At 42.9% G+C, this 15,464-nt stretch overlaps 1 protein-coding gene across 1 annotated transcript; it reads left to right on the top strand.

Annotated features, from left to right (window-relative positions):
• The first annotated feature begins 2,077 nt into the window (after window positions 1-2,077).
• On the top strand, window positions 2,078-11,589 carry LOC126355994 (vitellin-degrading protease-like). The gene is made up of 2 exons (XM_050006617.1): window positions 2,078-2,484; window positions 11,029-11,589. The coding sequence occupies exons 1-2, from the start codon at window positions 2,101-2,103 to the stop codon at window positions 11,389-11,391; spliced, it is 747 nt and encodes a 248-aa protein (XP_049862574.1). The 5' UTR covers window positions 2,078-2,100; the 3' UTR covers window positions 11,392-11,589.
• Window positions 11,590-15,464: the final 3,875 nt, after the last annotated feature.

Genomic DNA, 15,464 nt, shown 5'->3' with positions numbered 1-15,464 from the left:
ACAATCGCCTGCTGTAGCTCAGTACAGGAAGTAGCATCTTGGCAGCTCCATACGTTTGCTCCTGTGTGTTATCACCTCACAGTGCTGAGAGAATGCAGCATCAATTGGACAGCCTGAGACGCCTGAGACTCCCGAGACAGCCTGAGACGCCGCTACTTCCATTTACGAAGACTCCAGCTCCGGTCATCCTCCGCTAGCTGCGACCGCATGTATTTTGCTGAGTATCAGGATCGAAAGACTATTTCGCTGCCTTACACCATTTTTACTCCAAACACTTCGTCCTTTGTCTCCCAGTCAAGTCGTGCCCTCTTGGTTCTCGTACGTATTGTGTATTACCTGTATTTCCCTGCTGCTTCCCCTGTTTTTCTCAGAACCTCAAACACCTTGCACCATTTGACATCGTCGAACACTTTTTGCATGTCGAAAAATGGTATTGAACACGTCTTGAGTTTTCTTCAGTCTTGCTCCCATTAACAACCGTAGCGTCACAACTGCCCCTCTGGTGCTTTTATATTTCCTGAAGCAGAACTAATAATCATCTGACACGTCTTCAATAATCTTCTCGATTCTTCTGTTTATTATTTTTCCAGTAACTTGGATACGTGAGCTGTTAAACTGATTGTACGGTATTTCTCATACTTGTCTCTTGCTGTGATCGTTTTCAGTTCTGCATGAGCCCAGAATTGTTTGTACTGTACTTATTAATAAACTGGATTACATTTGTTTTAGAATTTACCCCAACTCAGCCCCTGGCACTTACCATTGCCGTAATCTCGGGTACTACATAAAACCAATCGGTAACCTTTTGGATGACTTAGAACGTCGACTTCCATCCAGACGTCAACGCCAGACATCAGTACCTTCTCTGGTTTCGACTGTTGAGAAAGAATGGGCTACCATACCTACACAGACAATCAAAGGCCTCACAGAAAGTGTCCCCAGCAGAGTTTCAAACTGTCATAAAGGCTTTTTATGCACACATCCCATATTAATGTTCACTGTTAGGTGTCCCCATACATTTCAACAGACAACGTATTTGTAATCATATTCCGAGCGGTCTAAGGCGCTGTAGCTGTGGACGGTGCGGCTGGTCCTAGCGGAGGTTCGAGTCCTCCATCGGGCGTAGGTGTGTGTGTATGTTCTTAAGATAATTTAGGTTAAGTAGTATGTAAGTTGAGGGACTGATGACCTTACCAGTTAAATCCCATAAGATGTCACAAACATTTGACAATTTTTTTGTAATAATATTAGTAGTTGTTACAGCTGTTTATTCATCCTCAAATCATTTGTACCATACACTAGATCTTAGATGTTAACAAGAAAATATACTAAAGGGTTGACTTAGTCATGTTTACAGCATCACAGCAACTTAATTATCTTGTTCAGCAGGCACTTAAACGTTATGTGCAATGAACGTTTGAACACCATACTCAGAAACAAACTTGTGGATGACGTCGAAACTGGCCTTAATGACCTTATCAGCGTCTGGCGTGGTCTGTAATATCGGAAATATCCATTTGCCAAAATGTTGCGTGGCATATCTGGATCGTCTCTGCATTCATTTACAGTACTGCACTGTAATCAGAACTTGCTGTATATTGAACATGCTATCCATGGAGAGTATGTCTATAGATGTGTGATCCTGTCGGCAAAATCGTGTCATGTATCATACGCAATATGTACAATGTATGCAATATAAGTAATAAGTGGGTAAATCTTCCATCACGCAGACCCGTTGCTTCATTCTAATATTATTTTCTGCTAGCGTACAATCGTGTAAACACCGCACCTCATTTATTTAATCATTTAACTCTCTTCCAAACGAGGGATAAACCCGTGAACAATTCACTGTGTGGGAAACTCAGGCAGACCTTTGTTCATTGGTGGAAACTTACGAGTGGGTTATTCGTTAACATGCAATACGTTATAGATAATTTTAGCACGTTGATAATAGCTAGAGCCGTTAGATGAGACTGGCGCAACTGATAAGAAATCTGTTTTGATTCAAAGCAACTGATAAAACTGGATAGGTGCAGATAACTCGTGAGGCAGTTGCTGGTGCACAACGCTAACGACAGTGGTGCCCGGCTGTCCCGAGAGATGTGTCCGGCCCTCACCTTGTGGCTGCTGGCCGCAGCCTGCAGCGTAGCACCCACTCTAGGGGGCGACAACCGTATTTTGGGGGGCGAGCCGGCGGACATCTCGCAGTTCCCCTGGCAGGTCTCCGTGGAGTATGTGGAGGCGCACCGCTGCGGCGCCTCCATCGTCAGCGCCAACTGGGTGATGACGGCTGCGTGGTGCATCTGGGGCACCGAACCAATGTATTACGTGCTGCGGGTCGGTACATCTATACGCGAGAGTGGCGGCGCCACATACACGGTGTCCGATTTGTTCTGGCACGAAGATTTCGATTATGTTTTGACGGACAGAGACATTGGTTTCTTCGAGGTCTCGGGCTCCATCTCGTTTGACGACAACGTTCAGGTATTTTGTACAGAAATATTTCATTGAGAAAAATCTTACAAAATCAAACTCTGGCTGTACAATGAATTTTCACTCTGTAGCGAAGTGTGAGCTGGTTTGAATTTTCCTGGCTATTTACAACTGTTTCGAGGACCTGATCTCGAAGTTGGAGCCTTTGCCTTTCAAGGGACAAATACTTTAGCTCTCTTTTAACCCTTCATTTGCTCTGCACAAGTACATACATTATCCTGCCTACAGTGCCAGAGTTGATTGGAACATTCTCTGAATTTGTGAAGGTCGTCAACACTCCGTGTTACATAGTAGAAAATTGGCGACCCATCACAAACGCTCTTAAGAATATCTTCATTTCTCCCCGCCTTGTGCATCTTGGTGTGTCTAGCGTCATGTTTGGTATGTCGTCTCCTTTATCTGGCTCGTCCGTCATCTCGTTGGTCTTCCCTGCAATCTTTTACCTTCGACTTTGCCATGGACGATCATTTCTTCCAAATTATCCTCGTGTCGTCGAGTTATATGACCAAATAAGTGCAGTATTCAATGGAAACAAATGATAAGACAACATCTTCTACACCCTGGGTTCTTGAAGGATTGATTTCGTTGGTCTATCTGTATATGCATGATATTCTCAGCAACCTCGTCCAAGTCCACAGATCAAAAGATCAAGTCTTTTTGGTCCACTTCAGTTATTGTTCATATTTCAGTGCAGTAAAGGAAAATTGGAAGCATCGGAGATTTGTGCACTCTTATTTTTGTTGATGGTTAGGACTCCATCTTTCCAAATCAGTTTCGGTGCAGCATCCCTATCCAGAACAATCCTGCATCTTATTAACTGTGTTGACCATCCTTTTTCTGAATCACTCAGCCCAAGTAGACAAAGTGGTCCACTTCTCATATTCTGATAGTACGTCAGCGGCTGGTATTGATTCACCTCTGTCAGTTGCCATGATCTTTACCTTTTTCTTACTAATTGACAATCCAAGTTCACACGTTTCAGAGGAATGTAAGCAAACTTCAGTTCCTTTCGCAGATCATTTGATCAAAGTGAAGTACAGAGGAGGTGATCTTACACTATGGGGGTATTTTCGTGGTTAAGATTTTGACCCATTATTGCGCTTAAGGAACTGTTAAATGCTGAAGGATATGAACAAATTGTACTATAGTGTGTACTGCATACAGCAGAACAGTTAGAGGGCGATGAATGATTTTACCAGCAAGACAACGCATAATGTAGCATTTCTGATTCAATTAACATTTCTGAAATGGGCTTCCCGACGCAGAGTGCAGAGCTGATCCCAAAGGAATATCTTTGGAAAGAGTTGGAACGTTAACTTCTCTCCAGACCCCAGCATCCTATGTCACTACCTTCTCCGGTTCCGGCTTTTGAGGAAGAAAGGGCTAACACTCCTATGCAAATTTTCTGGCACCTCATTGAAAGTGTTCTCTGCACAGTTCAAGTCTTCGTAAATGTGCAGGTTGTACACCGATAGCTGTTGGTATACGTTTAACCAGGTAGTACTTGTTAGTCCATGTGAGGTAGGTTGCACCTGATGTAGTTTGGTGTGTATAACAGATGAAATGTTTAGTGTTTTGCGTTGGTCGGGATTTTCCTGTTTGCAGCCACGTACCTCGTTGACCTCACATTGGTTCATAAGTGTGCGTCTCGAATATTTTACGAGGTTTTGCTCCAGCTTTGTTCCATACACTTTTGTTTTGTTCTATTCTTTGCTTCGTTTTCCACCATATTGTTGCTGACTGCTTCGATTCTGTATAGATGTTTGTTTGGAATTGTTCTTTTGATGAAGCTGTACTCTTAAAGAAAATGTCTTAGATGACAGAGAACTCATTCGGGGCATGCTGAACATCTATAAGTGGGTCCATTTTGGCCAGTTCTATTTAGTCTACAATATGAGCCAATACGATGATAATTGATATTTTCCATTGTTTGTATGTTTTGCTGATAAACAATGCTTGTGCTCTGTTGCAGATACGATACAGTTGAAGGCCTCCCTTTTCTGTTGTTATCATTAAGGGATCATAGTTGACGTTAATCGCCTGACCTCTGTTGACAATTTGGCCAAGAGTTGCCGCTATTTATTGAGCTATGTATCCTGGTAACTGCGGTACGACGCATTTTACTTTAGATTTCATATAAGTACTGACCAAATCATGTTCCGAGGAAACAGAACACCGTGAATCACCGGAGGTAGGTTGTTCATATTCACAGCACATCACAGTAGTATGTTTTGCGGAAATGATTAACATTTGACCCACGTCGGCCCGTGACTTCAAGGTCAACGTCGATATCGCGGCGCAACATAACCTATCGGTAAAATTTGCCTACGGCTCTCGTTGTCGCTTTAAACCGAAGATAATACATCTGTGTGACTTGAGCAGACGTGCGGGCTCTCTCGCAGACGTATGTGCGTTTCCTTAAGTTGCATCAGTCACTCTGAAAGAGGGTGCTTTGTTGGCATGAGAGAATGCAATGCTTCCATCCGGCAAATTGCTGCTTGTGTGCCTCGAAGTGTTTCGACAGTGTAACGGGCGTATGCAGAAGGCCGTAGAACACAACAAGATAGGTCAGGTTGCACCGCCCACATCACCGCCGAAACGATCGACACCTCATCCTAATTGCATTTCAGGACACACCTGTGTCGTCCTCGGCGAAATATTCTTCAAATGGTTCTGAGCAATATGAACCTTAACGTCTGAGGTCATCAGTCCCCTAGACGTAGAGCTACTTAAACATAACCTAAGGACATCACACACATCCATGCCCGATGCAGGATTCGAACCTGCGAAAGTAGCAGTCGCGCGGTTCCGGACTGAAACTCCTAGAACCGCTCGGCCACAGAGGCCGGCGACCTCGGCTATGGCGCAACAATGGAAAAGTTCGTACACTATCAGGAGGGACAGTCCGTCCCTTTATTACGCCATCGGCTGCGTACGCACTGTCCACATCTCCGCCTACCTTTGATGAATGTGTAGAAACACGATAGACGACTATGGTGTGTGGAACGACGTCGCTGGCGACAGGAATGGTGCCACAATATTTTCGGACGAATCCAGGTTCTCTTTGTTTGAAAATGATGGCTGTATTTTGGTTGTCCGCAGTCGGGGGGAGTAGCATCACAGTAACAGCATTCGCACAAGACCAACAGCACCAACTCAAGGCCTTATGGTGTGGGGCGCTACTGCGTACAATCACAAATCGCAGTTGGTGCGTGTCCAGTCCACTGTCACCAGTGTGACCTAAGTGAATGACATACTACGACCTGTAGCATACACTTTCTGCACAACACCCCAGATCCCATGTTCCAGTAAGACAATGCATGAGCTCATGTTGCTGCTCGAACACGTGTCTTCTTGGTGTCATAGGATGTCGGCCTTCTGCCCCGGCACAGCCAGATAACCGGACTTGCCGCCAATCGAAAATGTATCGGATATGGTGAAACGACGGGTGCAAGACTGTAACCCAGTGCCAACCACCACAGATGAACTTTGGAACCACGTGAAAGCAGCATGGATGGCTATCGCACAGGACGTCGCTCGCGCTTTATACGCATTGGTGGTACCATGCATGGAAGAATTCATCAGGGCCCATGGCGAACATGACATATGCTGAAGCGAGGTGACGGAAATGTTAATAATTCCTGCAAAACACACTAATGTACATGTCCTATGAATATGAACATCCTCTCTCTAGTCGTTCTAGATATTTTTTTTCTTTTTTTGTAACAGGTGTGTAATTTTTGTACTGCTTTTGGATTTCTCAAACCATTTTGTTGTATTCTGACTGTAGTTTAGACAATTTTTTGTTATTCCGATCCGGCCAGTGTGGCCGAGCGGTTCTAGGCGCTTTAGTCTGGAACCGCACGACCTCTGAGGTCGCAGGTTCGAATCCTCCCCGACCATGGATGTGTGTGATGCCCTTAGATTAGTTAGATTTGAGTAGTTCTAAGTTGTAGGGGACTGATGGCCTCAGATGTTAAGGCCCATAGTGCCCAGAGCCATTTGAACCATTTTGTTCTTTCGCTCAAAATTCTACTCCTCGGCGACCGTTCATAAGTCCCATCTTATTTCGGTTTAGTTTGTTTCATGTTGTGCCTTCATAATTCCTTACGATTTAACGCGCTCCTTCCCTCTCATTTTCTTCCATCCCCAGGTATCGGACGTAGGTGGTCCGTGTATGCTTGGTATATGATCTTCTGACCACACATTTGTCATCCATGAAGTTGTTGCCTCAGATTAAAAAGAAAAGCATCAACAGCTATTGCAAATAGTGCCATGGAGACGGGGTAACCCTGTCGCACCGAATTCTTAATTCATAGTAGTCTACGTAATTGTCCGTTTACGCTAGGTCCAGACATGACAATTATGGGAGGTTCTTTGCTCTGTCAGTCACTTTTTGGGAATTTCAATGCTCTCTCAGTCTGGAAAAGACGTAAATGGTTAACTTTTTCAAAGGCTTTTTCGATGTCAAGCGATATGATTGCGCATTACAAACAGCAAGCCTCTACGTCCGTTCTGATGCCTCTGTAATCAGTTAAAGTTTAGTATATTAGCCGATATTTCTCCACACAAGTTTGGTATGTTCCAGTTATAGTGCTGAAACTGAATTGAATCACAGTGTGATCCGCATGAAAATTTTCTAGTCACTGTTGTTATAGGTCGAAGACTCTCGCTGTCTTTCCTCCTCGGTTTTTGGCAATTAGGACCACACCACTGTCCCTTCCACATTTTTATCGTGATGGCATATGTAAGCAACGGGGTCGTATAAACGTTTTTAGCTATTTTCAGTAGCACCAACTACTTTTTCGGTTAGCTCTGTTGCGAAGTCTTTCTCTTCCTCTGGATTTAAACGTCCGGACGTCGTTGTCGTATAATAACTCTGTGTGTCTTTTCGTCCGTTGCTTTGTTGGTTACTAGGTCTGTAATGTGACTAAGGATTTCTTCTCTTTTTCAGCTTTTTGTATAGTAGCATCGTGCTTGTACACTGAGGTGACACCTGCCGCTTTTTGGCCGGCATAGAGCAACAACTCGACGTGGCATGGGCTCAGTAAGTCGTCGGAGGTCACCTGCAGAAATAATGATCCATACTGCCTCTCTAGCTGTCCATAACTGCCGAAGTGTTTGCGGTGCAGAATTTTGTGGACGAACTAAACTCTAGATTACGTCTCATAAATATTCAATGCGATTCATATTGGGCCATCCGGGTGGCTACACAAATCGCTCTGATTGTAAAGAATTTTTTCAAGCCAATTGATAACAACGATGGACCGGTGACATAGCGCATCGTAACTTAGGAACATGAAGTCCATGAATGTCTGCAGATGCTTTCCAGCAAACATAACAAAATCAGTCAATGCTCGGTTCAGCTGGACCAAAGCATGCAGCCCACATTGTGAAGCCACCAACAGCTTGCTAAATTCAGTGTTGAAAATTTGGATCCATGACTTCACGTGGTCTGCACCAAACTCGAATCCTAACATCAGCCCTTGCCAACTTAAATCAGGGCTCATGCGATCTCACCGCGGTTTTCCTGTCTTTTAGGGCCAAACCAATGTTGTCACGAGCCCAGGAGAAGCGCTGCAGGCGCCGCCTTGCTGTCAGCAAACACACTAGCGTCGGTCGTCTGCTGCCATAGCCCATCAACTTCAAGTTTCGCCGCGCTGTCCTAATGTATACGTTCGTCGTATGTTCTACATTGATTTTTGCTGTTATTTCACGCAGTACTGCTTGTTTCTTCGCGCCGCTGCTCTCCGTCGTTAAGTTAAGGCCGTTGGCCGCAGCTTGTCCGTCATGATAGGTAATGCCTGAAATTTGGTATTCTCGGCACACTCTTGACACCATGGATCTCGGAATACTGAATTCCCTACCGACTTCCAGAATGGAATGTACCATCCGCCTAGCTCCAATTACCATTTGATATTCAGAGTATGTTAAATCCCGTTATGCGGTCATAATCACTTTGCAAACCTTTTCACATGAATCCCCTGAGTAGCTCCTCCAATGCACTGCCCTTTTATACCTCGTGTGCGCGATTCTCCCGCCGTTTGTACACTATGTGATTAAAAGTATCCGGACACGCCCCAAAACATACTTTTTTCATATCAGGTGCATTGTGCTGCCACCTATTGCCAGGTAATCCATATCAGCGATCTCAGTAGTCATTAGACATCGTGAGAGGGCAGAATGGGGCGCTCCGCGTAACTTACGGACTTCGAACGTGGTCAGGTGATTTGGTAACAGTTTTGTAATATGTAGGTACGTGAGATTTTCACACTCCCAAACATCTCTAGGTCCACTATTTCCGATTTGACAGTTAAGTGGAAACGTGAAGGGACACGTACAACGCAAAAGCGTACAGGCTGACCTCGTCTGTTGACGGACAGAGACCGCCGACGGTTGAAGAGGGTCGCAATGTGTAATACGCAGACATCTATCCAGACTGTCACATAGAAATTCCTAACTGCATAGCATCCACTGCAAGTACTGTGACAGTTAGGAGGGAGGTGAGAAAACTTGGATTTCATGGTCGAGCGGCTGCTCATAAGCTACACATCACGCAGATAAATGCCAAACGACGCATCGATTGGCGGCAGGAGCGTAAACATTGGACGAAAAAAACATGGAACGAAAAAAACGTTGTGTGGAGTGACGAATCACGGTACACTATGTGGCTATTCAATGACAGAGTGTGCGTATGGCGAATGCCCGGTGAACGTCATCTGCCAGCGTGTATAGTGCCAACAGTAATATTCGGAGTCGGTTGTGTGATGGTGTGTTCGTGTTTCTCATGGAGGTGTTTGGGCCCCTTGCTTTGCGTGGTACTATCACAGCACAGGCCTACACTATTATTTTAAGCACCTTCTGGCTACTCACTGGTTGAAGAGCAATTCGGGAATGAAGATTGCATCTTTCGACACGATCGAGCACCTGTTCACATAATACACGGCCTGTGGCGGAGTGGTTATACGACAATAACATCCCTGTAACGGACTAGCCTGCACAGAGTCATGACCTGTAACCTATAGAACACCTTTTGGAAGTTTCGGAACGCCGACTTCGTGTCAGGCCTCACCGGCCGACAACGATACCTCTCCTCAGTGCAGCACACCGTGAAGAATGGGCTGCCATTCCCCAAGACACCTTCAGCACCTGATTGGATGTATGACTACGAGAGTGGAAGCTGTCATCAAGGGTAGGGTTAGGCCAAACCATATTGAATTTCAGCAGTATCGATGGAGGGCGCCACCAATCTGTAAGTCATTTTCAGCCAGATGTCCTGATACTTTTGATCACATAGTATATATGTGCACATCGTTATCAAATGACTTTGTCGCCTGGGTGCAGTTATCATATCTGTAAATAGTTTCAGGTTTCTTTTTTATTTTCTTGTATAACATGATACATTAATGCCGGTCTTGGTGTACAACTCTTGCAAGTTGCTTTGTTAATTAGCATATACTTTGCTGTTACTGTTGCATCAAGTTTAAACTAGTCTTTCAGACGCTTAAAATAAAATTCGGTTTTCTTGTGGTAGGGACAGTTTTCGCAGGAGTAAAGAAATGAAATTATCGTGTGACATTGTTGCCCGTGGTTCCTCATGGTTTATATTATTGCTGGTTTTTCAAACTTCATCCACCAGTTAATAGCTGAATTGTACGCTGGAAATTTCTTTCTTTTTCTGCCTACATATTATGAAAGGGTGCACAGAGTCATGTTTCTTCCAGATGAGCTACGTTTAATTTTCACAATCCTATTGCTCTGTAGGTTCCTTCTTACTCTAAGTTTATACTACATATGAATGCTACGTGATCTGAGATTATGGTTGGCCATAGCTATGACTGCAAAATTGTTCCCTTAACCTGTACATTGCACACATTCTGTCAGTCACCGTATTTAAGTTCTAACGTATGAAGTTGATGTAACACTCTGGTGTTGTTGTTCAGTGCCATGTATGTGTTGCAACTGGGTGTCTGAAACTGGTTACACAGCCAAAATCACATAAAAATATTATTTCTTTGGGATGGATTGTAAAAATGGGACTATCTCATCGTTGAAAAACGCTCCTCTGTTAGTTTTCCCTGTAACTGAAGGGCAAAGAAATTAATTAATCTGATATTACAGAACACGCCGACTGTACTTCTGCTATGCGGCATTTCTCTATGTTTGTTAATATGCCCCCCTCCCTAGTCATAATCACTGTTCCAAGTTCGTCGTCATTTCTACCATATACTGTGGTCCAGTAGCCCTAATTCGTTTCAGATATGTAAGTCACTTCTTGCAACATTATGATGTCCGTGTCAGCTTATAAGGCTTCAGTCCCGGAAATCTAAGCACCCATAAAGCACGACTTTCTATATCGTTATATCCTTGGTGTTATCCAAAAACATATCTGAACTTATTATTTGGTGTTCACCACCCTAATAACCCATGAATTATAAATATAGATTATTTATTTATGACTCATTATCTACACTATTTTTTAATGTTCACCCCCGACAGCGGACTGCCCTGTTATTACCATCACTGTTTCCGCAGGCTGTGGCTCTGGCTACTGAGGAGCTCGAGGCCGGCACCACCGTCACGGTGAGTGGCTGGGGTAGCCTTCAACCTGGGGTGGACTACCCGGAGCAGCTGCACGCCGTCAACACGACGATCATCGACCGTTCCTCCTGCAATGACACCTACGAAGGAATAGTCACGAAGAACATGATTTGCGCTGGTGAGCCAGAAGGCGGCAAAGACGCTTGCAATGGTGACAAAGGTGGTCCACTAGTTGTGAACTCCACACAATACGGAATCGTCTCGTGGGGCTATGGCTGTTTTTACCCGCCATATCCAGGAGTGTACACCAACATCGTTTCCCTGCGCTCTTGGATTAACGAAACAATCGGCGTCTGATTGACTGCTTTTCACTTTCAAAAAGTTACCTCATGTAACCATACACACATTGAGGCATATAAATGTGCACATGGCCAAGAATTGTTTTAGGTATGTACCTTCAGCAAACTACAGGATATTTTTTATTTGATTAATGAAATTAATCTGCGCCTGAGCCCTCATTATCAAATAAAAGAAAAGCTGTCTTTTTTCCAAAGATGTCACAGTAGAGTACACAAGTGTTTGGGTAGGTTCTCTAAATAACAATGAGAAGAACTATGACAGGATGTCAACACATTGACAACACACTAATGTGAAATGATTTTTAATTTCAGCTTCCTTTTTTCATCAAAAAAATAAATTAAAGCTTAGCAATTCCTAAGGACTAGAAATTAGTATTACATCAACAACTAATAAAATGGGAGCGATTCATTTAATGCTTTGTCCTTGAGATATATATATATATATATATATATATATATATATATATATATATATATATATATATATATAATGTAATATGATTTGTAATAATAAATGATGACTATTAATTCGTATAACGTCTATAACTAAGGAAAGGAGAGGGAGTCATTTAATGGTACATCATCCGTGATAATGTATGTAACTGAAATAGTGAGTTACTGAGTTTCATTTTCATGAAGTCACTCTTGCAAAAGCAATCCGCCTGAAGGATGGGCACACCTTAGCACAAAAGAAACCAAAGAAACCTTTGTCATGAGATCTATACGTTTAAAGCAGAGAATTCAACAAACAAACCTCTTTACTAGGTGTTGATGAAATGAACATTGCGAGAAACCAGATAGGAACGTTTTAGCCAAAAATATAAGAATGCAGTGACATATCAAATGTTACACAATATAGATTATATGTGCCACAATTAAACAAATTCATAGATGTAACAAACTTTTTCAGACGTGACACTTAACAAAGTTCTTCTCCCAGGGTAGAATCTGCTAAAATACTATAGCGTATTAGGTATCCTTTCCCTGCAGTAGGCATTCTTGTGATTTTAATTTTACGCGAGAGAAAAATATTCAAGTAAAGGATACACCATATTGCTAGCAAGAAAAGAAGACACTTAGTTATAAAATTTGAAAGAAGGTGTTGGATCTTTCGCTTTATTTTTACAGAATAAAATGATTATGAAAGACATTATTTCTTCACTCGTTATAGTTTGATTTCATTGTCGTATAACAGCGAGCTGCAGGAGTACGAATCATAGTCAGAAAAGAAAGTGTTTTGTTATCTATGCATGCAAAGAACTAGTCTGCATAGTAATAATAACCACACTAAATACATAGACTGCAAGTTCGACTTACAAATATCGAAATGCAGAAAGCGATAGCGTACTGATGGGGTGCGATTTTTGCGTCATCGAACTGACTGATTTCAACTCATTTACAGGCCGGGAATGAAACAAATCTAATTTCGTTATTGCAGGAATGTAGGGTTTCGTACTATATTACTCAGTTAAAGAGGAGGTAGTCTAAATAACATTTTTATAGAACACATAGTTACTGGAATGATACAACCTTACATTTCTGAGGCTCGCAGTAGAAGAAGCAGCACGGATTGATAGTTCTAGTGTTTTAACAAAAAACGTTCGAAAAATTCTGTTTCACACGTATTTAGCGTGCCAAAATGAACTTGATGTCCTACGTATAATAAATAGTTTTATTACAAGTGTTATTGTTTCGACTCATGGATCATAAAAAGTATGTATGGAAGAGTAATTTCAAAAGCAAGTTAGTTCACCTTCCTGTCAATTGTCATCTCATTTCAAAACGAAAAACGTATGGCAGCAAGTAATATACATATGTTCAGCTACGTCATCGGAACACCACCTGAAAATATTAAAAACTTGAGCAGAAAAAGCTTAATGAAAGTTTACAAAACGAAGGCAGCAAGACCATGGAAGTAACAGTGAGGAAAGAACACATAATGCAAACTGGTTAAGCGATGTTTTTTGTAATATCTGACATCGTAAGGTGAACGAGAAACAATAGTCTGTATGAAGTGTTAAAATTTTTAATATTCTTCATCGCAATAAAACATAGAATTGCAACTTTATGATTCCAAGTTACTGTTGGCTAACAATCATCGTCACATTATGCTTACTAGAGAATCAGTATATTAGTACAATTTTGGCCACAAAACCATCGTTACAAAGCGTTATTGACATCATGCTTACTAAAGAAACAATACCTAAGTACATTGGAGGCTATGACATCATCGTTGCTAAGTGTAGCTCAGATCTAAAGTTACATGTACTGCAGCTTCTCACGCATGATGAGTAACTCTCCGATCGCTATGTTTGTCATATCTGCGAAATAAAATTTTTTTGAGACTGATATTAGCGGCCTCTACGTTTTCACATCCTTACGAAATAAGTAATTTAAAACATAGGCATTGCTTGATACAGTTTTGTTAAGTTACTATTATACCACTATCAATGGGGTTAAGTTTTTCTTGCTCTTACAGTGTCCGCCGCCAACTGGTGCTAACAGTATCTGTAAAATCTAAACCCTCTTAGTAATGAAAGTAATCTTTGCTGTCGCGCTCAGAAGCAAGAGGCAGGACCTAACTTCTGCCTCAAAAGACTAATGTAATTTGATTATATTACACAAGAAGAAATACCAGGTAAGAGTACAGGGCACGACTTATCATATTACCTGGGCAATCGAATTGAAGGCATTAAATAACTTTGCACATTACCTCCCAGGGAGCTCATGGTTCTTTTGTGAGTTCGTGCATAGCGCACATGAGGCCCAAGCTATTGCAGCCAATGCTTCCTTCCCTGGCTGCATTTCCTTCACGCCTCTCTCCCTCTCTCTCCTCGCTCCTTTCCCGTTGCCCCCTCCTTTCCTTCTCTTGGCCTTCTAATTAATGTCGACCCAGCTATCCACCTGGTTGCTGTATTGTTTGCAATTTTGTTCCTTTTCCCTGTTCTTTTCATCCTTTTTTTGGCGTTAAGGTTCCCACTTGAAGTTTTAACTCCACTTCAATGTTTCTGGTTTTTCGTGTGAGCCATTTGGGGTTTTGGGGGAGAACTCCCTCCTTAGCATCTATGGTGTGGATTCATCTCCCGTCTTCCTTCTCCTCTCCGTTCCCCACTGTAGCCCCATTCCACCCTGCTACGTCACCAGCATATGTAGCCAGCCTGTGTGGAGGGGCTGTTATTTACCCATATGGCTGAGCTCTCTGACAACACATGGATCACACTACTGATACCTAAGCTGTTCCCACCTCATATATGCAAATAAGTTGTTGCTTATCTTCTTGTAGCATCAGAACTCTCAGCAATCGCTGCTGCGCCAGACAGTCCTTGCTATGGCTGTGTGGACCCATGGTGAGAGACCCTGGCTGGAGAGGGTAGTATCAGGGCCGATGCTTGGCGCATGAAACATTTCAAGCTGCAAAAATCTGGCCATTCTCAAACGACTGTCCTTTCGAATTGTGAAGGATCATTGAATGCCACTTCTTATGATCCAGAAGCCTTTGCTTCTCTTGCTACACCATGGGAGGTGGGCAGGCTCGACATCTTGTGATGAAACATTTTGCCCAATACATCGTCTGTACAAGAACCGATGGGGACACATTCACTGAAAAAACCAAAAGCTATTGTTTTGAGGACAAGTTTGGTGAAGTAGAGTCTCTTAGTAACCCATGGCAGGGCTCCCTGTTGGGCAACGCTTCTTCTGCCACCCAATCCGGAACTCTTTGTACCTGTGTTCGTCTTGGCAATGTCCCAGTGTCTGTTAATTCTCACCAGTGTGAATTTTATCGAGAGAGTGATTTTTCATATGAACACCTCATCATGCAAGCAGACGAGGAACTCTGGGATAATCTGGAGCAGCGTGGCATTCATTTTGTTCGATGTATGCAGAAGGGTCTCAAAGACAACCACACTGATACTGGTGCCTTCATTCTGGGTTTTGAGGGGGATATCCTCTTGCAGAAGGTCAAGGTTATGTGCTACAGATGTGATGTGAAGCCATACATCCCTCCACCTATGCATTGCTATCGGTGCTTGAGTTATGGACATATGTCTTCCCACTGTACGACAGACCCTC

This window comes from Schistocerca gregaria, chromosome 3 (genome assembly GCF_023897955.1).
Source record: "Schistocerca gregaria isolate iqSchGreg1 chromosome 3, iqSchGreg1.2, whole genome shotgun sequence".
NCBI lineage: Eukaryota > Metazoa > Arthropoda > Insecta > Orthoptera > Acrididae > Schistocerca > Schistocerca gregaria.
Note: the sequence above shows the minus strand (reverse complement) of the source record. Positions and strands in the feature narration are given on the sequence as shown.